Source organism: Xenopus tropicalis, chromosome 3 (genome assembly GCF_000004195.4).
Source record: "Xenopus tropicalis strain Nigerian chromosome 3, UCB_Xtro_10.0, whole genome shotgun sequence".
NCBI lineage: Eukaryota > Metazoa > Chordata > Amphibia > Anura > Pipidae > Xenopus > Xenopus tropicalis.
Genome location: NC_030679.2, coordinates 114,856,345 through 114,879,506, shown reverse-complemented (window position 1 = coordinate 114,879,506; position 23,162 = coordinate 114,856,345). Strand labels below are relative to the sequence as shown.

Genomic DNA, 23,162 nt, shown 5'->3' with positions numbered 1-23,162 from the left:
GGTATATTTAACATGCTGTGTAAAAAGTGTAGTGAAGCATTATCGGTGAATATGACAGCAATATAAACAGTAGATGCAAGATGGCAATGCAGCGCAAATCCTGGCTACTGTTTAACATGTTTTCAATGGATATAATGCTTTGGCTGGTTTATTATCATGTATTAGTTTTAGTAATTTTATGGGTATGCTTATTTTTTCAGCGTGCCCCGGTGTTTGTGGGAAGCGAGCATGTACTGATAACAAAGAATGCTGTCATCCAGAATGCTTGGGCAGCTGCATGGCACCCGATAACGACACGGCGTGTGTGGCCTGTCACCACTACTTCTACGAGGGCCGCTGTGTCCCCACCTGCCCGCCTAACACCTATAAATTTGAAGGGTGGCGCTGCATCACTCGGGAGGAATGTGCCAAGATGCATATTGTGGTCAACAGTCTAACTCCATTCATCATTCACAAAGGAGAATGTGTTTACGAGTGCCCATCAGGATTCATGCTAAATGAAAGCCAGAGGTAACGTACTTTTTCATTGACTTAGAGCAGTGATCCCCAACCAGTGGCTCAGGGCAACATGTTGCTCCCCAACCCCTTGGGTGTTGCTCTCAGTGCCCCCAAACCAGGTAGTTATTTTTGAATTCCTGACATGGGGGCAAGGTTTGGTTTAATAAAAACAAGATTTACTACCAAATAAAGCCCCCTGTAAGCTGATAGTGTGCATAGAGGCTGCCTAATAGCCAATCACAGCCCTTATTTGGCTCCACCATGAACTTTTATGATGCTTGTGTTGCTCTCCAAGTCTTTTTACATTAGACCGTGGCTCACAACTAAGAAAGCTTGTGGACACCTGACTTATAGACTGACTTATTAATTTATTTATTAAGCAGATTAACTTTTAATGCTGGTATGGATGAACCACCCACATGTAAGGGGCATATTGACAACATGATGGAGGGTGGTAATGAAGCATTTTATATAGGATGATGAAATAGCTTTACTTTGCTGTTCTCCAGTATCTGCAGCACATAGCTTTCCATGTGATTATGGGTAATGGGAGTTGCAGAAACACCGCTGCTGGAGAGTTAGTAGCATTTATGAGGTATAGTAAATAGGTCTGTTCTGCATTTTGTACACATTCATGGGTTGCCAGCCAGCAAGAGGTTGCAGTTATTTGGATGATGAATGAGTTGGAATATTTCTGCAGTACTGAGTCAGAAAGGAACATTTTTTTCTGGAAATGCTTCCTGAGTGAAGTTGGAAAGCCGTCCAACTAGTTACTGGCATTGTGTTTTAGCTGAGAAATGCACACATTCAAAGTTAACTCTCAGGATTTGAGCTAAGGATAGAGCTCAAACCCCAAAATTGATAGTGACACAGCCAAATATATGGCAGGGTTAGAGTTTTTGCAGATCTATAATACATGTCAGACTGATACAGTAGAACAAGTAAGCATAGCAGTGTGAATGACTTAGTATTACTGCTTATATTGGGGGGCAACTGTTGTTGCCAACCACTGCCTCTGACCTTTCCCCCATCTCTCATTTACAGTATGACCTGCAGCCCCTGTGAGGGTCCCTGCCCCAAAGTCTGTGATGAAAAGATGAAAACTATTGATTCTGTTACCTCAGCCCAAATGCTCGAAGGATGTACTGTGCTAAAGGGAAACCTGCAACTAAATATTCGCAAAGGCCGTGAGTATTTCATGCGAAACTTTACTTGATTGTTGGAAATCCCCGATAATGATAATTGAATTCTCTGTTGATTGGTATTATTCCTAGCATTTACACTTCCCCTGCCCTCACTAAGTGTAGATCGTGAACTTGTATTTTGCACTTCTCATTCTCCAGCAAATATATGCCAGAATCACGCTTTTTCTTTAAAGTAGTTTACAAACAGAACTCCCCTCTTAAAGGAAAAGTAACACTAAAATGTTTTAAGTGAAAAAGCTATTCTACCCTGCACCAATAACTGCCCTATCCTGCAAACCCTTTAGTATTTTGAATGCTTTAAAAGAAAATACCTGTTAAAACTTGGCTAAGGGGTTTGCAGTATAGGGCAGTTATTAGTGCAGGGTAGAATAGCCTTTTCACTTAAAACAGTTTAGTGTTACTTTTCCTTTAATGAGCCACTTCTGTGCCTTTTAAAACAAGGAAATTTTAATGTGAAACTGGATGGCCACATTATTTAGTCCAGTTACATATTAGAAAGACTCTGCACTTCCATTTCTAAAGAACTGGCACACAGACCTTGTATGTATTATGTTGAATTATGTAGAAATTATGTAGAAACTATTCTATTATGTAGAAATAAGCCTTGTGCCTGATATTTGGTAATCTATATGTGGCTCTCCAGTTGTTAATGAACTACAGCATGACAAGGAGAGTTTTTATACATATCGTTGTCAAGTTCAGCAACAGCTGGAAGGCCACAGCGTGAAGATGCTGTAGCGCTTCTTGTAGGTGAACATGCTTTAAAGATGTACACATTGGTGGGGACATTATTATTATTATTATTATTATTGTTGTTATTAAAACTTATTTATAAAGTGCCAGCATATTCCACAGATGAGTGTTTGTGCCTGCATGGCTGACTACAACATTTGTTATGATGGACTATCTATACAACCATCTATTACAGGTATTGGCTTTGTGTATGGAATGTGCTGGATTTAGTGAGTGCAATTATAAAGTTGTGGGCTTTCACACCTGTGGAAACAGCAAACGTCCAGTGTTGATTTTGGATGTGGTCCTGTTGCTCTCCCCAGCCCAGCTGCTCTTGAACATTTGTGAGCCAGCTCAGTGTCAGCAAGATAATCTCTCAGAGCTTCTTCATATTTATATAGCTAGCCTTTCAAATGAGCATCTTCCGTTATCTTACCCCGGACTCTGATCAGCACACTGTAAATTATTCCCTCTGCTCCCATGCTTTCTCTTCATTCTTCAGTCCTTTGCTTAGGCTGAAAGCACCAAAGTAACTGTTCCAATGCCAGAGCAAAATCTCAGTGTTGCAGAAGAATTTGAAATACCATTCAGTTGTTGGGTTGCTTGTAAACCAGTCAGTTCTGAGGGTTGGGTGGGAAGTGGGGTGAATCAGCAAGAGCAGAAAAAAATAGACTGTTTTAGGATTCCATCCAATCGTAGCATGTCTCATGCAAACAGTTGCCATAACAGAGTGCATAAGCAGATGTTTTATATTTGTTGGAAATTACAAATATTCCAAGACAAAGCCAGGCTTGTTCCTCTACCTTCATTACACCTCATTGAACTGGTTACTTCCCGGCTGCAGTACGCAGTTCAGGCGGTTTAACTGCAGGTACATTCTGGCTGTACGACCCATGGGGCAGCTAAGTGGAAGCGATGGGCATCTGGCTCTAGACAAGGCTACAAATGGCATTTATCACAGCAACATGATTCTGCAGGAAGCTTTGATAATTCATGTGACCCCAGATGGCAGTTACTGGCAAAGGCTGTGCCAAGAGAGAGACTGCTAAAAGCTCCAAACCTTTTTTTTTTGGCATCTAAGTGGTGTATTCTTGGAAACGCGGGCAGATCCATAAAGACCTTATGAATGGAGCTTAACAGCATCTATTTCCGAATGACTACCTGTCACTTCCCTAACACAGGGCTGGAGTGGGATTAATTGTATGTTTATTTCAAACTCAACAATTCTTTCCTTCAGTCCATGATGCATTTTCTTGTACAAATGCAATATCAGTAACAGATTTTTAGCTACAAAGGGCTCTTTATTGTCAAACTATCCTAACCATAGATGTCTGCAGAGAGGCTCTGGAGTAAATATTGAAGTCTAGGTAAAGTATGCATATGTGCTATAGGGAAAAATAAATGCCTACAAAGAATAAACATACACAGAAAAGAATATTAGAGCGGGTGGGTGTACTAGGTTCCTGGCCTCCATATAGGGAATTTTTCAGTGATTTATTACTAAACCGATCATACAATCTGTTTAAAGGAGGAAGGGGTGCATATTCTTCCACTGAAGATACCATTGAATCTTTTGTGTGCACATCTGAAAGTGTGCGCTTTAAAAAAAACCAAACAAACTATTGCCCATTAGTCAGTAGCATTTCCACTAAAATTTAGGTAAGTTGTGAAACAAATATAAATATTAAATAATAATATTTCTCTAAGGCCTCACACCAAAGAGTTCGTTGGCCTTTAAGTGTGATTCAACAAGTCAGATGATTAGGAATGTTCAGATGCTTCTATTGCACCTTTTAAAAAGCACCCAGACACACATGAATCTACTGTAACCCATTGCTTGAAGGATTCAGCCTCTTGCTGATCTAGCTAGTCTCAATTCTATTGACCAACTGCCACAAAAGGGGAAACAATTCAATGGCTTGAATTTACTGAACGTTATGCATTTAGAGAATTTAACCAATTCTGCTTAATGTTATAAGCAAAATTGTTTTTGCTTATTTCATATTTGCATTCTAAGCTTCAAAGTCCAGTACTTAGTGTAACCTTATGTGCCCAACAATATGTGTGTAAAAAAAATATTAAAAATTAAAACCTGCATTATCAAAAAGTAGAAATGACTGCTGGCAGCATCCTAGTAACCATTGAAAGTATATCCCTGACTTTTATCTAACTACCAATGATATAACTACAATGAGGAGTTATACACTCAGTAATCTTAAACATATTAATGGTTACACAAATAGAATTAATACAAAAAAAAGCAAACCAACATTTATATAATCATATTATTTTCTTAAGGTTTAAGTTGATGATGTCTTGTTACAGAAAATATTGCTTCGGAGTTGGAGAATTTCTTGGGTCTGATAGAGACAGTCACCGGCTATGTCAAGATTCGGCACTCCCATGCACTGGTGTCTCTCTCTTTCCTGAAAAGTCTGCGCTATATCCTAGGAGAGGAGCAAATGCCTGGGTGAGTAGTTGACAATATGCCAGTGCTGGGAAAGAATATGTATAGGGCATTTGCATAAGGTGTTGTCCAATGTATTCTTGGTAGCAGGCTGATGTACAGTTAGGTCCATAAATATTTGGACAGAGACACCCTTTTTTGTTTTTTGATTCTGTACATTACCACAATGAATTTTAAATGAAATAACTCAGATGCAGTTGAAGTGCAGACTTTCAGCTTTAATTCAGTGGGGTGAACAAAAAGATTGCATCAAAATGTGAGGCCGCTAAAGCATTTTTTTTTTTTTTTAGCACAAACCCTTCATTTCAGGGGCTCAAAAGTAATTTGACAAATTAATATTGGTAAAAAAAAAACCCTTTGCTGGCAATGACAGCCTGAAGTTTGAATTCATGGACATCCTCCTTTTAATGTTCTGCCAGGCCTTTACTGCAGCAACTTTCAGTTGCTGTTTGTTTGTTGACCTTTCTGTCGGAAGTTTAGTCTTCAACAAGTGAAATGCATGCTTAATTGGGTTAAGATCAGGTGACTAACTTGGCCATTTAACAATTTTCCACTTCTTTGCTTTAATAAACTCCTGGGTTGCTTTGGCTGTGTGTTTTGGGTCATTGTCCATCTGTATCATGAAACACTGCCCAATCAGTTTGACTGCATTTAGTTGGATTTGAGAACACCTCAGAATTGATTCGGCTGCTTCTGTCCTGTGTCACATCATCAATAAACACTAGTGTCCCAGTGCCACTGGTAGCCATGCACCCCCAAGCCATCACACTGCTGCCACCATGTTTTACAGATGATGTGGTATGCTTTGGATAATGAGCTGTTCCATGCCTTCTCTATACTTTTTTCTTGCCATCATTCTGGTGTAGGTTGATCTTGGTTTCATCTGTCCAAAGAATGTTTTTCCAGAACTGTGCTGGCTTTTTTAGATGTTCTTTAGCAAAGTCCAATCTAGCCTTCCTATTCTTGAGGCTTATGAGAGGCTTGCACCTTGCAGTGCACCCTCTATACTTTCATGCAGTCTTCTCTTTATGGTAGACTTAGATATCGATACGCCTACCCCCTGGAGAATGTTGTTCACTTGGTTGGCTGTTGTGAAGGGGTTTCTCTTCACCATGGAAATGACTCTACAATTATCTACAATTGTTTTTTGTGGACGTCCAGGTCTTTTTGCGTTGCTGAGCTCACCAATGCTTGCTTGCTTTCTCAGGATGTACCAAACTCTAGATTTTGCTACTACTAATATTATAGCAATTTCTCGGATGGGTTTTTTCTGTTTTTGCAGCTTAAGGATGGCTTCTTTCACCTGAACAGAGAGCTCCTTTGACCGCATGTTGTCTGTTCACAGCAAAATCTTCCACATGCACATCCACAAGCACCACACCTCAAACCAACTCAAGGCCTTTTATCTGCTTAATTGATAATGACAGACTTTCCAACGCCTGCCCATAAAATAGCCTTTGAGTCAATTGTCTACTTACTTTTGAGCCCTTGAAATGAAGGGTTTGTGTTAAAAAAAAAAAAAAAAAAAAAATGCTTTAGTGGCCGCACATTTTTATGCAATTGTTTTGTTCACCCCACTGAATTAAAGCTTAAAGAAGTCTGCACTTCAACTGCAAATGAGTTGTTTCATTTAAAATTCATTGTGGTAATATACAAAACCAAAATCAGAAAAAAGTTGTCTCTGTCCAAGTATTTATGGACCTAACTGTATACAAGTCTGTGGTGCTAATCATGGTTACTGCAGTTAATAATTATCCCTTGCAAAGGTTTATCTATATCTAGGAAATCTAGCTAGAACACCTTTAATCTCCCAGTTAAAGTATGTATAACAGCACCAGCATGCCAATGTAGTCCATGCCTTACAGAGCTATTTCACCTGCCTGATATATCAGTTATTAGTTTGGTAGGCTGCCGGGCAGCTCCCATTGCTAATAAGCTGGCAAGTTTGTCTGGAAGAGTCGTCAGCCCACATGTGGCCAACTTTACTCCCATCTTTTGTCTATATATTCTATATAAGAAGAAATTTCTGATTATGTTTCCTCAGGGCTACTTATTCTATCCATAAGGGGCAATTAGTCGCCGCCACTCTTTAAAAACAAATCGCCACTCAGTCAGTCGCAGTTCTATATTCTATATTAGCCTAAGAATTTGCACTTAAACCCCACACTGCAGTAAAACCCCTACGTGTTTGGTATTTCTACTTGTTGTTGAGTTTACAGCTTCTTCTGTGTGTAATATTATGTATTGCTCCTCCTGCAGCTCCCCAACAGACTTCTCTGCTCATAAAGGTTCTTATTACTTTCCATTCCCATTCCCAGTAGGGTTTTTCCATTACATGTAAACTTAGCTACTCTTACACCTTCCTCCCTCACTTCTCACAATGCAGAACTGATCCAGATCAACTTTAGGCCCCCCTCACTTTCCTGTGCAAATCCCCCTGCTTTTAGAGTCATCTTCCCCCCCCCCCGGATGTGTTCCGTGACTCCTCCCGGCGCCTGTTCCCCTAAAGCGCTCCTTACTCTATGTTTCCTTATGACACAAATTAGAGGTGTTTCCCTAGTTATCCCTGCCACCTCTTGCCCAATTATCTCCCCCTGGTCAGAGAAGGGCCTTCTAGCAGAAAAGGGGTTATTGGTTATTTTTCTGAGCGATGGAATGCCAGTGTTTGGATACATTCCATTTCTCTCCTGGTTTATCATTTCACTCCAACACACAAGACAAACCTGTTCTCTGTCATGAAGTCTTGGGTGAGGGACGAGGGGGCTCCTGTTCTGGGGAAGTAGATTTAGAGGTCCTGGGAAAGCACTGTATCGGTTGGTTTATGTGACCTGCTTGGATTAAGTTTCCTACACAAGGAATTCCTGGCATCTCTGCTGCTTTTTACTTCATTTCTCAAGCTACTCATAGGAATGTGTCAAGGATTTTTTAAATTCTGCATCTTACATCAGCTGACATTAAAATCCTAACACATAGTCTATTTTTTCTTCTAATGTTCTGTCAGTTTTGCCAAATTTAATATTTTAAACGTTTAAAAAGTGGAATAAATAATTCCCTGTTTAGATAATCTGATACCGCCCTTTGTCATGTAAAATCCATCACTTTATTTACATCTAAAATTCTGTATGTAGAAAATCCAAGCTTTGGGCTTATTTCAATAAAAATGATGTCATGCTATTGAGCTTGGAGAGCTCTTTACCTCAGATCAAAAAAAAATATCAATTTGTGTAGGATCATTTTGCGCCAGATGCTGCAAATATGCGTACAATGCAGGCCTCTTGCTACGCCAGGGCCACAGCTGAGCTCCATGTTCTGGCTTTGCTTCACCTTTCTAAATTTACAGAAGTCTTTGCAGCATTAGTTCTTATATATAGTAAGTTTTCCATCCAGCTTCCTGCCAGCTAATAGTTGAGGGCTGCGGACCCCCATGTTTCTTATAATCCAGGATTTTATAAATATGTTATTTTCTATGTTAAATTTTTAACAGCAGTTTGATTCTTCCCTGACGCTGTAGAGTGAGAAGATATTCATACATCATACATCACATAAGTGGATGATGGTTCTGGCTTCTCCTAAATATCTTTTTTCTGGCATACTAACCATAATTAAGTTTTTTTAATGTCTTTATTTAGTTTGTTACTTTAGACAGTGGATCACATATAGTAATGCCAAGGCAGGTAGGGTTTCATAAGTTAGTGGCTAACCAAGACCATAGAAGGAAAATCTGGCCATTGATCTGTGAAGGCTGAACTGTTTGGCCAAATGGGAAAAGGCCATTCTCTGGTTACCAATGATCACAAGTCTAATATCTCAAATTGTATTTTCAGAGTCTATTCCTGAACTGGCTTTGGGAAACACTAGAACATGGGCCAGGCAGGTCTTCACTGTTGTTAACAGTTTGGTAACGGCAATAGCAGCTGGCAGTGGCACACTGTTACAACCCACAGGGCAAATCATTAAGGCTTGCTGTGTTGTACATGGTATGCGTTCTCTGCAGTCTGTGGCTATTCAGCTGCTGGTGCAGTTGAGCATACTTTCCTTTTATATGTACAAAACTGCACAAACTCATTTGCCTTTCTTCACAGTCAGCCACATTTAAATACTCATTTGAACTTCTATGTTCTGTCTATGCTATTTTTTATCTATCTATTTTCTGTCTATACTTCTGTCTGTGTCACCTGCTGCCCTGTGCAAGTTGACTGCTTGTAGCTGGTACAGCACTGACTGGTGCTACTTATTGTATTTTATGTTATTGGTTTATATAAAATCAAGCTGCTTCTCAGTCATTTTTAATCTATAGCTCCTTGTCTGCTACTGTCCCCAGTATTTCTGGTGTAATATATAGAAGCTAGTTGTGCTACAACTTCTTTTTACAGGGCAAAGTTAACTCTTGAAAGAAAATTGTTTCTTTAGTGGGGTTAAAAATCTAAAACAGAAATGTGTCCTGCACCATTTTTTTGAGATTGTATTTGTTAAGAATACCCTATATGTTAGCAGACAAGTGGCAATAATATAGATAAATAAATTTTAGCTCATGGCATAAAACTAATGTGTGCTTGTTAATTTGTGGCCTCCTGTTTTTAATTTTCAGAAATTATTCCTTTTACGTCTTTGACAATAACAACCTACAGCAGTTGTGGGACTGGTCGAAGCACAACCTCACTATCAAAGAGGGCAAAATACGTTTTGCATTCAACTCCAAGCTTTGCGCTTCTGAGATTTACCGCATGGAGGAAGTAACTGGAACGAAAGGGAGGCAGACTGCAGAGGACATCAGCCTTAGTACTAATGGAAATATGGCTTCATGTAAGTATCTTGTGCCTCAGAACCACCTTGTAGTCTGACCCTATGGTTTTAGCATTCCTCAACCAGGCAGTGCTTGTCTCTGTAGAAGCTCTTCAAAAAAGGGTGGGTCTCCTATTTTAAAGGCCAAGTTGTTTTAAGGGTGAGCACTTACTTGCTTTTAATGAAACCAATATGTTTTTCCTTCTGGGACTGCCCTTAATATGGCCTACCATATCCTATAGTAGTTTATCATCAACCCACATTTATGTCCAACACATAAATGTGGCCTTTAGCCAGGCCCTATTATTATAATGCTGCACTAAATTAACTAATGTTTTTCCTAGCTGTAATAAAACAGGAGAATGTGGACTGAGCCTGTATCTACCTTTTCTAAGGTTCGGGTTGAATCATAACATAGTGTAAAAATGTACCCATGTACTTGAAGCCTAAACATGGGCACTTTATTTTGTTTTGTAAGTGAGCCTGTCAAGCTCTAGAACAATGCAGTCCTGATAGAGGCCAGATAAAGCTCTTGAAGGGATTTAATTAGGTGCTCTAAAAGTTTATATATTATTTTGCTTACACTAAGGGCAGTGACACATGAGGAGATTAGTGGCCCCATGATTAATCTTTACTGGCTCTAATCTCCTCTGAATGCTTTCTTACCGGCGATAATGTAAATTGCTGGTAGGAAAACATATGTTGCTTCAGCTTTCCAATGTCGCCCAACTTGCAAGGTAAGTTTGGAAAGCCGAACTGACACATGTTTTCCGATTTAGTAGGAAAGCATTCAGAGATTAGTCGCTACCGCGACTCGTGTCATTGCCCTAAAATCTACTTCTTGGGGGTTTTTTTTGTTTTTTTTTGTACTAAAAAAAATGCTTTATAGGAATTAACATAATGAAGTTTTTTCCCACCAATGTACGATGTGTCTCATTTACAGGCGAGAGTCACGTCTTAAATTTCACCTCCATAATCACAAGTAAGAACCGGATTAAGTTTACATGGGAGCGCTACAGGCCACCGGATTACAGAGACCTTATCAGCTTCACTGTCTACTACAAAGAGGCGTGAGTCCCACATTACAACCATATTCCTGTGGCGCTTGCACTTACCCAAGGATGAACTGTCAGTTAAAGGTTGATCTATAATGGTTTCCTCTAATAAAGGTGTAAAAAGCTAAGCATAGATTAAATTATAGTTAGTGCTGCTTCTTGGATATATATCAGCAATGCAGCATTCTTTACCATCTATCTGTTCTAGGTGTTCTGTCCTTTTATATAAAGGGCAGAGCAAAATGAGGTTTAAGTGATAATGCTCTGCAATATATTAGGCTAGGAATGTTGCTTCTTATGTTTTGTGCCAGCCTACAAAGCCATCACATCCCTTTAACACTGAATATATTTGTGGCTTGGAGAATGCTTTACATCTTTCTGCTGATTCACATGTTCTGGTTGTAATGTTAATCACCAGATCTAGGGCCCAGCTTATACACTATAAATATATATAAAGTGTGATTAGAATATTAGTCCATATTCACATTGCATAGTATCCTTAGACACAAGCGACTTCTGTATCAGAACAGGTTAATGATAAGACAGTAAATGTTTTGTCTAGGGGTACTAATGCTGCAGAATGGTTAGATGTCTAGTATTATCTAAATGGTGAAAAGATCTAGCAAGTAATTATTTTATTTATATATAACACATTTCCACAATTCTTTTCAAAAATTGTCTGTCACTCTAATCAGCCCCTTCCCCAGTGGAGTTAACAGTTAAATGTCCCTATGACATTCACATACAATATGGGCATTTTAATAAGTAGCCAGTTAACTGCAGTTTTCTTTGTTTCTCAGCTAAGCTTATATCTCTTGTAAGCCAAACAAAAACAACACAGCTTCCAAATTTCCAATTTTGCTGCATTTAGCTTTTAGGCTTTCCTCTGATTATGTCTCTGCTTCCTTTTTCTTACACTTCAGACTCTTCCATAATGTAACAGAGTATGATGGTCAGGATGCATGTGGATCCAACAGCTGGAATATGGTTGATGTGGACCTCCCAGCCAGCAAGGAAAGTGACCCTGGAATCCTCCTGCAGGGACTGAAGCCTTGGACACAATATGCAATCTATGTGAAGGCTATTACCTTGACCATGCTGGAGAGCCGTCATATTCATGGTGCCAAAAGCAAGATCATATATATACGAACAGATGCAGCAGGTATGTGTTCAGCCAAAGCAAATACATACCTATAATATTTATATGATGTTAAAGTGCTGGAATAAGAAGATAATGTTTTAGTTTAAAGGTTTTTTTTGCTTTCTGTCATTCTTGCAAATGCCTGGTTACCAAAACCAGTGACCCTACCAACAAGGCATTTGGTTGAATGCCAGAATAAAGCTTACCACCTAAATTGAAAGATAGCAGTAAGGTAAATCTTGTTTAGGAGGAATGCATGATTACACAAGTGCAGTATGTTACAGCTGATGGTAAAATTTAAAAGACTGAAAATACAGGGGAACACAGACTTTGTCAGCTCCCATAAGGCAATGAAAGGAACTTGTTAAAATTGATGGGAAATGGGTTCCAGAGGGATTGCCGAGCATCTCCAGGGTTTGCAGAACTGAAAAGACAATCACGCTGAGATGTATGTCACCCCTGTGTCTTTTTGCCTGGAGCATCTACACACCCTGCATGAGTCTGCAAACACAGTATGCACTCATACAGCTTGGGGATTCACCATCACAAGAAGGAAGCCACAGCCCATTGCCTGCCATGATTGTGACTTTTCTAGATTATAGCTTGACTGATGCAGAGTTTTCTGCCATGTTCATTTTGCAGTGCTTTGCTAATAGGGTATGTTATTCAGAGTCATATGTACAGCTTGTTCTAAGCATGAGGATGAATTCTAACATAATTGTTTTTTTTGTTTTTAATTCCAGTTCCTTCCATCCCCCAAGATGTGATCTCCGCATCCAACTCGTCTTCTCAGCTGGTGGTGAAGTGGAACTCACCCAGTCAACCAAATGGGAACCTCTCCTACTATATTGTGCGATGGCAGCAGCAGCCTCAGGACAGACACTTGTATCAGTACAACTATTGCTTCAGAGGTGCGGCGACTGTCACTGTAGCCTCCTGTTGTGTGTGGGAAGATTATTATAGTGGTGTGCAGTGCTCTGAGGGTTACATGTCCAGTATCTTCAAATGATTTCATGGCAAAGCAGCACTGGTGTTGCCTGTTTTTAAGCAAATACAGTACAGCTTTTCTATGCTGTCTTTAGGAAATGAAATGGTGTACATCATGTTATTTTGCTTTCAGATAAAGTACCCAATCGGAAATACGCCAATGGGACCATTGATACTGAAGGTGTGACAGAGCTGACAAAGCCAGAAGGCAACACAGGAGAAAAGGGCCATTGCTGTGCCTGTCCTAAAACCGAGGCAGAGAAAAAAGCAGAAAAAGATGAAGCTGAATACAGAAAGGTTTTTGAAAATTTCCTCCACAATTCCATTTTTGTGCCAAGGTAAGCAAGAGCGCCACAGCAATCACTATGTTACAATTTAACTGTGTGGGGTGTTTTGACCTCTATTGTTTCTTTTGTGAAGACTACCACCATCAAAACAATCAATGTGCCATAATCCATAAAGCACTCGCCATAAATTTTTAGCTCTATGATACTACAAAACAATGGCATAATGAAACGCTCAATGACTGTAGATACCAACTTACAATGTCTGTAATGAGTTGTGTGAATTACCTTGTTGTATTAAATTGATAAGACTCTGGTAAAGAACTTTGTGGTTTAGTAGGAAAGAGTGTTGAACCTGTGAACCATGTTTATTGATCTAACCTGTGATTTAAGCCACGCCTTGGAGCTTGAAATGGATCAGCTGTACCTTTGGGTGATACAAGGGATGATGGATTATGTAAAGTGCAAATCAGTAAGCCTCTCACAAGACAGCCAGTTGCTAAAGTCTAGAATACAAGAACAAGGATTGGGTCCACCACGTGCAGCTAAGATTCTTTTTCATAATGGCAACATTACCCTTCTGTTACCATAGACAGCATGTGTTGGAGTGTGATCCAGCTAACCGGATCACTTCATTTGAACTCGCCAAACAGGATCACAGTTGCATTATAGAATGTAGTGTGTATGACCTTTAAATCTGTGCCCTAGAATGTCTTATGAACCAGCTGAAATCACCATGCAGGGAGTCATCAGTGAAGGTATCCTAGTTTAGCCTCTTTAAGCCAATAGCAGAAGACCTCTTTCCTGGACTGACACTTTTTACCCCATTGTAGGTATTTGACAATTGTTAAAGTGGTCTGTTGACATGTTAATTCTGCCCTTTAGAGTGGACAGCTCTATTTGTACAACCCCGTCTCCAAAGAGGTTGGGGGAATGTGACAAATGTTAAAAATAAAAAGAGAATGTGATGATTTGCAAACCATTTAAACCTTTTAAGTAATAACAATAGTTCAAATACAACATCAAAAATGAGAAGTTTTGTTTTCTAAAAAACATATGTACATTTTGATGATGATGATGATGATGATGCCAGCAACACGTTTCAAAAACGTTGGGACAGGGGCAACAAGTGACTGGAAAAGTCATGTGAAGATAAAAAGAGTAGATGAGTGCACCAGCTTATGTGTCAGGCCATGAGGAGGGGGCCTGCCACATCGCTTGTCAGCAACTTACAATGCCCCTTTGACATCCTTACCTCAGTGGTTTCACAACAATGCACACATCCAGTCATGTACTGAAAGATTAACACCTGCCTCAAAAAGAACCATAGTACTTTTGTGACCGGATCATACTTTCTTATCATCATGTGATTGGATATCTGTGACTGTACTACCCTCAAGGGTTTAAATGCCAGGGAATTCCATGCCACTCATTAAAACTGAAGAAGCCACTTGGATGAGTGGTGAAACGTTTTCAAGAAAAGTTAGTTGTTTTAAACTTAATTCTACTAGATACTGTATGACCTGCCTGCAGTCCAAACCTATCACCCACTGAAAACTTTTTATGCATTATGAAACAAAAAATACAACAAAGCAGACCACAAACTGTTGAGCAACTGAAATCCTAAATTAGGCAAGAATGGGACAACATTTTTCTTTCCAAACTGCAGCAGTTGGGCTCCTCAGTTCCCAAATGGTTACAGAGTGTTGGTAAAAGAAGAGGTGATGCAACACAGTGGGAAACACGCCCTGCACCAGACTTGTTTTTGAAAATAATTAAAGATCTCCATTTCAACATCTGAAACTGTACAAATGAATTTGAGGCTAGAGAAGGGGTTATTCTTATATAATTGATGCAAGGAGTCCAGTGTTTCATGCTTCTTTGCCGGACAGGAAGGAATAGGAGCTGACAGAGCGATAAATGCTCGTAATGATAAATGTTTGCATAATGCTCGGCCTGTGTGTGTACTGCTTTAGAGTGCCGCTTGCTTTAATGTTCAGTTACTAGAAGCACTTTGCCAAAAATGTATCTGTCTCCTGAAAAACAAAAGAGGATTCTTTAAAGGATTTGTGTCAGTAAGAAAAGAATAGTTGCAAATGGAGGAAGTTAAAACAGATCTTTCTGTAGGAGGAATGCAAAGCCAGATTGTATTTAATCCTTTCTGTCAAGTTCAGGCAGCCTAGGGACAAGGCAGGTTTATCCCAGGTGGGGGAGGCTGAATCACAGTGGAAAGTCCTGATTTCTTTTGTTCCTGTGAGATGTTTACCACTGGCTTCACATTAACTCTTTCACGGAGCAACTACAGGCAAGCAGTGTGCTTGTATGTCTGCCCTTATTTCTCTGAAGTACATTTCGCATTGCTTCCTAGGGGAATAACTTAAGAAGATGTGTGCTGCTACAAGTTTAACATTACTTTAGGTTGATGGCCCACTGAGCGAGTTAGTCACCCGTGATAGATCTCTGCTACCATGGGCGACTAACCGCTCCAGAATGCCTTTCCTCCGGCATCAATAGGAGTTGCAGGTGGAAAGGCCTACGCATCACTTTGCCTTTACTAAGTTACCTGCATTAGGAAACATTGCGTGACTTCAGAAAGCCGAAACAGATAGCCTTAGAGCTATAGCGCACCATACCTATCTCCCCGATGCCTTTTCTCACCGGCTGAGAAGTACCAGACTCGCCGCTTCAGGGGCTTGTTTACTTAATTTTGACGTGCTTGTTAGTGCTGGGACATTTCAACCTGAAAATGCCTAAAAACACCTGTTCCCAGTGCTTTCTTGCCTTCAAAGTCAAGTGAATGAAAAGGGGCAGTGGTGGATTTGGGAATTCAGCATGTTTTTTTGATCCTTGTGGGAAATCATGTTACCCTTGTGCAACACTTGGATAGAAGGAGATTCCTATTATCTGCAATGGAAAGGTGTTTTTGTTTGTTTTGTTGCCCATGGGGAGCACAGTTTAATGCAAATGACAAAACATCCCATGTTCCATTGCCTTTAGAGGTACAGGCAGATTTGTTGGGGGTCCATACTGATTACGAGAGGGTGACAGGGTGATTAATGAATGAAATCATGGCTGCCTGCCTATAACGTAAAATTCTTTATGCCATGGACTGAAAATGTTTTAAGTGATTTTGCAAAAAGGTTAGTTTATATGGTAGATTTTCCTAACCAAAAATTCATTTAGAATAGTGAGTCACCAAATCAAGTGTACAGCCAAACCAAACCTAAAATCTTTTAAGTCACTTTCATTTTTTTTTTATATTTGAACGCAGATAACTATTTAGTATACAGCTGAATCTTTTAGGGAGAATTTGATGATAGATTGCAGTACATCAGAACTGAAGCTCTGCATCAGCTGGACTACCAAAGCTGCTCCCCCGAGATAAAATGTTTCTGTGAAATCTGTTGTTTCATGTTAGTGCCATCCCTAACCACTAACATCCTTGTCCCATGGTTGTGGAACGGCAGAACAAAAATACACTCCATTATAATTGGCTATGGCACTTTGTTTCCTGTGATACCTATTATAGAAAAGAATGTTAACTGATCTCAGAGTGTTCTTAGGGTCAAATTCTAAAATCATGACTGGATGCGGTATTATCATCAAAGGAATTTAGATAAGAAATACGATGAGAATTTGTCAAAGATTTCATTCAGCACTCAGCACACCCTTGGATCAGATGTCCGAGTAGGCAAAAAAGCAGCCACTTATCCAGAACTTAAGTTTTTTTGGTCTACGTGTGTGTACCACAAACAAGGGAAAATAAATGAATCACTCAGCGTGTGCATCATTGGAGAAAGATCACATTTCCTGCTCATTTCCTGGGAGGGAGTTTGGTTTATTTACCCTTAGTGCTGCTTGCTTAAGGTGCTTATGAAGGTTACAGACTTGTGATGGATGAGTGTGCTGAACAGGTTTTGACTTCAAGCCTCAGCTTGCCAAATTTCTTGTAGAAAAAAGTGTTAATAATTGGGGAGGGGGGTGCAAAACAGGAGGTCCTTATCTGTCCTTTTAAACAAAGAAAATAATGGCACCCATGAAATAAATGAGCCATAAAGGAATGAGGATCAGCACTATGCTGTTTCCATTACTACAAATCTGACTGCAAGCTCTTTAGGAAAGGAAGTGCAGAAACATGTAGATGTGTCTTAAAGCAAGTTAATTGCAATAAAGCATTACACATTTCTGGTCATATAAGGGATTTTATCAAGTGCTTTTTCAATATATTTTCTGTATTACTAAACATTACTGAATATTACTAAAAAAAATGCCTTGCCATTGCCTAATATTGCAAAACATAATACTCACTGCAATCTGGCTTAATTGTATGTATGTATGTATGTATAACTTTATTTATAAAGCGCCACAAGGGTACGCAGCGCTGTACAGTCTTACAGAATACAAAATTACACACAGGGAGGACAAGTGATATAATAAATAAATACAATAAATACATATATGATATATATATATATATATATATATATATATAAGTGCCATGTGGTATGAGACACAGTAGGAAGGAGGTCCCTGCCCCATAGAGCTTACAATCTGAGTAATTGCAGGAAATGGGCAGTTATGTTTTACTTGCGGCGATTACATTGTTAGGCAAAGGCAAGGCATTTTTAGGAGATTTGTCACCTGTGGTAACACAGATTTAACCACTGGCAAATCTTACCGGTTCCATTGCCCTTAGACATAACAGTGTGAATAGAGGCATTTGTCTGTCCCTGTACTTTAAGAAGAGAGAGACAGTGGGTGGTCTTATATCAACATTTGCCCCAGTCTAGCATAGCAACCAGTCAGCAGCTTACTTTGGCCACTCCAGTGCAGTTGGTAATTAAGTAACCCAGGACACCTTTTTGCGCATTTTTTACTGAATAACTCTTTCTTAGAATTGTTTTTTATTACGATGTATACATTTTTATCTGTATTTATCAAAATCCAATTATTCCTCCCTTACAATCACAATATTTGGTGAATTTGCCTTATCCAGGCCCAACCGTCGGCGTAGAGATGTCTTTGCTGTTGGGAACTCCACACAGACCAGTCACGGAAAGAACACCACCGTAGAGGATTTCTCCAATTTCTCTGATTTTGAAAAAGAGGATGTAGAATACCCATTCTACGAGACAAAGATTGACTACAAGCGGGAAAGGACAGTGATCTCAAATTTGCAACCATTTACCCTCTACCGTATAGATATTCATAGCTGCAACCATGAGGCTGAGAAGCTTGGCTGCAGTGCTTCCAATTTTGTCTTTGCCCGAACCATGCCGGCAGGTAAGTTCCAAAGCTGTAACCTACCATTGCCAAGCCATGCCATATACTCAAGAACAGTGATCAGGGAAAGCCTTACACTAAAACGAACTGCTCATAAGAGCTTTTTGTCACACTTAAGATTCTATGCTTTCATCTAGCCATTTGCTCACACATTGCTTTGCCTTTTAGCTGGAGCTGATGATATTCCAGGGCATGTTAGCGCTAAAGAAGAAGATGATGGCGTGGTCTTTCTAAAGTGGTATGAGCCCAAGAGACCAAATGGGCTAATCCTGATGTATGAGATAGAGTACAAGCAGCAAGGAGAAGTAAGAGACCTCTTTATTTCTTTGTGTAATGATGTTAACATTAAAATGAATGAAGCAGTATTTATGGATTTCTCATTCTTCTAATCCAATTTTATCTCTTTCTTAACCTCTATTAGCATCTGTTCTCACGTTTGTTTCTCAGTGTATGGCAATTCTCTGTCAGTGTGAAAGGTGTGCCAGAAAACATACCTAGCAGTGCACCCTTATAGTTTCTTTCTGTTGTGGCCAAAGTCAAGGCATTCATAAAAATATAAGATGTATTAAATTAGCAAGTAAGGTTAGGGGCATATTTATTTAAAGGAGAAGGAAACTCTAAGTCCCAAATTCTTGAAAGTTTCATGAATATTTTAAAATGAAGACATACTTTTCTATACTTTTTATCTTCAGTTCAGTCTTTGCAGTATAAAATTGGTCAGTCCCATCCCCAGCTACCCAAAGGGTTACAAATGTATAAGCTCTCATTTTACCCCTGTCACTTCTATTTCTTAAAAGTATACAACCACTTTTTACTGCGTTAAGTTTTAGAGCAGTGGCACACGGAGTGGATTTTGGTGCAAAAACTTGTGAGTTTGCATTTTCACACCAAAATCCACCCAGACCAACACATTGCCTGTGGGTGCAACTAGAGTGGGCAGAGACCAGCAGATTGGATGATTTACAGGCTTTAGGCACTAGCCTAAAGGCTTGCTTATGGTGGGTATGATGGTTATTTTGTAGCAATTTTTTTTGTAAATTCTAAACACATTTGTTCAGAAGCTGGATTTCCAAGTATAGTGACTTGGACAAGGTTATAAAGTAAATAAAAGTCAAAATAGTTGATGCAGTTAATTAGCAAGTCTGTGAACTTTGATAAATGACTCTTCTACCTCTGTGTACTTCATTGATCACGGGCAACCTATTTTCTCTTAATAGGTTCACAGGGAGTGTGTGTCTAGGCAGGACTTCCGGAAGACTGGAGGCGCCAAACTCACACGGCTTTCTCCCGGGAATTACTCAGCACAGGTTCAGGCTATCTCTTTATATGGAAATGGTTCATGGACAGAACCTGTCTCCTTCTGTGTAAAGCCAAAACGTAAGTTTTGATTCTGTTGGTGGAATTATTGCCATATTAGCTTTTTATTGTTTGCATTGGTAAGCTTTACCCAGTTGCGTGGCCATACAGGGCTGGGTGGATACTTTAGTTATTAAATTGAGCTGAATGCAGACTTGCGCACTAGCATCTTATTTGTATAGTGCCCATGATTAAACAGAGTTGTAGGCAGAAGTTTCTGAGCATAGTGGCTCTTAAGGCGGCCATACATGGGCAACTTTTAGCTGCTGATTCAGCAGGCAGCTTATCTGCCCATGTATGGTGCACTCCAATGGGCCTACTCAACCCATATCTAGCCAAAAATTGGCAAGATTTTGTTTGAAAAGGTTTAAAAATCTCGTTGGAGTGATAACCACATCAACTTGATGATGCGATCCTTGCTCAGGCGGCCTGCGTGCCTGTTGTTGTGATCTGATTGTTTGGCAGATCTTTCAGTGCTTGGCCAGCTTAAGTCAACTACAGTATACTGTAAGTCTATTGTCTGCAATCTGTCTCCCACAGCAATTTTTGTCTGTTGGAAATAGTTGGCAAGGCAGTCACGGAAATGTTATCAGACTACTAAAATGTTACAGAAATCCCTCAGTTTTCAGTATAATTAAAGCATCTTCAGCCACTTTATCAATTGGCAGTAAAATATTGATTCCTTCTATCACTTTTCCTGAAAGATGTTTTTCATCCTCTCATACCAAGTAATGGAATTTTGTCGAATCTGAGCTGGAAAAGTCATGTCAGTAATGTTGGTAAAGGTAATATGAAAGTTTGGGAGAAGTGGTTAAAAAAAAAGTTGAAAATGTGTTGCAAAGAAACCATTTTATAAATAGACCAAGTTGATGAAACCTGTGAACTCGCAAACGTAGAATGATTGTGCTACCTAAGTTTTGTATAAATAAGGCCCTGTTTGTCGTGGAGTGGGTAAGGGGATATTTGTTTGCGTTCTTTCTTTCTGAACTGTCCCTGTGTGACCTAAGGTGCCACAGGAACAAGTTTCTAAAAACTGTTGGAAGGCCCCTGTGGCTGAATCTAGGCTGCAGCCACATAATTGTGAACACCGCAGACAGTGTTTCCCTTGCAATGCTCATTTGTTTCTGAGGAAATGCCTGGGTGCAGGATACGGTAATGTAAACAAAATGCAGAAAAACTGCACTCACATGGCTCCTACCGGTGCAAAGAAAATGTGCTTCATACTATAACCCTAGTATGACACCAAAACATTGAGTTAATAAAAAATTTTCAGATCCAGAAGTCCATTAAGTGCACTCTTTTCTGCAAAAATTCTATATTAGTCTGTATACACATAAATATTTGTATAGAGGATAAAAGCAAAGTTTAAAATGCATGATAAGTAAGAACAGGTATGGGATCCATTATCGGGAAACCTGTTATCCAGATAGCTCAGAATTACAGGAAACCCATCTCCCATTATGATCAAACAATTCACATTTTAAAAAGTTATTACTTTTTTCTGTAATAATAAAACAGTACTTTGTACTTGATGCAAGCTAAGCTATAATGAATCCTTACAAGAGGCAAAACAATCCTATTGGGTCTTTTCATGATTACATGATTTTTAGTAGGCTTAAGGTATGGAGATCCAAATTACAGAAAGACCCCTTATGCAGTATAGCAGACAGTATAAAATGTCTGATAGTAAGATTAAATACATATGCAAAATAGGGCACTCACACTTTAAATAAGGTATGATAGAAATAGACATAATATAAGCAACTTTATTATTGTCATTCATTTTACTTTTCTTTTCTGTTAAATACTCATGTTCTGTTTTGAGGTCCCTCCAGATTGCTGCTTGGTTGCCAGGGTTTAAAACAGAAAAAACGAGTTTAATTTGTAAATGGCAATCAATAAGTAAGACCAGCTAAAGATTAACGCTGTCTGCATTGAGCTTTGACATTGCTGTACCCAAGTGAGAGTTATGCAAAAGATATAAAATACTTTACAAGTCTAAAAACCCTGCTTTCTTATTAGTCTATTACCCATGGAGGAGGTCTCATCCCCTTATTGCCTATAGTCCTTTACCCCTCATTGATTAGACATATTCATTCTTGATGTGCATATTTTGAATTGAAAAGAAGCCACCACTCTTCTCTCTGCATATATATTTATTTGCCTAATGATCTCATCTTTGTTTTTATGCAGCGGATGTGAGCAATAATATCCTGCAAATGGTTGTGGCTATTCCCCTCGCCTTTATTTTGCTGTTGGTGGGGATCATCAGTATTGGCTGCTTTGTTTCCAAGAAAAGGTAAGTATTTGTAATGTTCACTTTAGACCAGGACTAATTTTGTAATACTTAGCTCTTTTATTTGACTGATATGAATTCTGCAAATTCTAAATTTGCTGCATTGGTGAAAATGTAAGCAATGCTACCTTATAAAACTTTAATAAGTGGGCAGTATCATTGCTATTGATTGATATTTTGAATCCCATGAAATAAAATTACCAATAAAGCTCTTCGGCTGGCTGTATTTGACTACATTGCCCTACTGTTTCACAGTTGTAGCCCTAGTGGGAGCTAGCTAGACAATTAAAATCTGAAGTGAAAAAGTAAGACCCACTGATCTATGTAAATGTTGGGAAAAAATAATATAATGGCCTCTGATATAAGCAGTCTTTCTTCTGCTCCTTTTTAGAAACAGCAACCGACTTGGAAATGGTGTTCTCTATGCCTCTGTGAACCCCGAGTATTTCAGTGCAGCAGAAAGTAAGCAATGTTGTATATTACAAACGTGTTTATTATTTTCATCCAGTACCACAATGACATCCAGAGGAAAACTACATTATTAGCTTACCAGCTGCAGTATAATTCATTTTTTATACCCAAAGTTACAGTCACTATAGCATGGCGCAATTTTACTACTGCTGGGAAACTATGGCTTCCCATGTACATATAAAAATGATGTTTTTCTGGCCTGCATATTACCAATCTTTCAGTCACAGCACCTTATCATAGCATTCTGCACTAGAAGCTTTGTCCAGGTGAATACCAGAACAATCGTTCTTAACAAAGTAGTTTTCTTAATCCTACAGGAAACTTTAATCTGTCCAGGGATTGGCTGCTATAACAAGTCCTGGTGCTGAACTGGGTGCACTACTGCAAAGACAGTGCTTTTTTGTGACTCATTTAATCAGAGCAGCACCAAAACAAAATGTGTTTATTCACATGAATACTATAAAATTGTATATAAGCAGAAATAGATACTACACCCCTATCCACTTGTCGCTGCATCCAATAGCAATCTGAATAAAATGTGGCAACATTCCTATGAAATACTATGAAGTGGGCAGTGACGCCTGGAGTATCAAGGACTTGTCTGT

At 39.2% G+C, this 23,162-nt stretch overlaps 1 protein-coding gene across 1 annotated transcript in view; it reads left to right on the top strand.

Annotated features, from left to right (window-relative positions):
• igf1r (insulin like growth factor 1 receptor) overlaps positions 1 to 23,162 on the top strand; it is a 147,891-nt gene that overhangs the window by 93,753 nt on the left and 30,976 nt on the right. Inside the window, exons 3-15 of the mRNA XM_002933305.5 lie at positions 201 to 510; positions 1,543 to 1,685; positions 4,761 to 4,905; positions 9,491 to 9,705; positions 10,628 to 10,754; positions 11,663 to 11,901; positions 12,624 to 12,791; positions 13,001 to 13,205; positions 18,148 to 18,434; positions 18,603 to 18,739; positions 19,652 to 19,811; positions 21,984 to 22,089; positions 22,478 to 22,548. Coding sequence (XP_002933351.1) covers positions 201 to 510; positions 1,543 to 1,685; positions 4,761 to 4,905; positions 9,491 to 9,705; positions 10,628 to 10,754; positions 11,663 to 11,901; positions 12,624 to 12,791; positions 13,001 to 13,205; positions 18,148 to 18,434; positions 18,603 to 18,739; positions 19,652 to 19,811; positions 21,984 to 22,089; positions 22,478 to 22,548 — 2,313 coding nt within the window. The remainder of the gene's footprint in view (positions 1 to 200; positions 511 to 1,542; positions 1,686 to 4,760; positions 4,906 to 9,490; positions 9,706 to 10,627; positions 10,755 to 11,662; positions 11,902 to 12,623; positions 12,792 to 13,000; positions 13,206 to 18,147; positions 18,435 to 18,602; positions 18,740 to 19,651; positions 19,812 to 21,983; positions 22,090 to 22,477; positions 22,549 to 23,162) is intronic.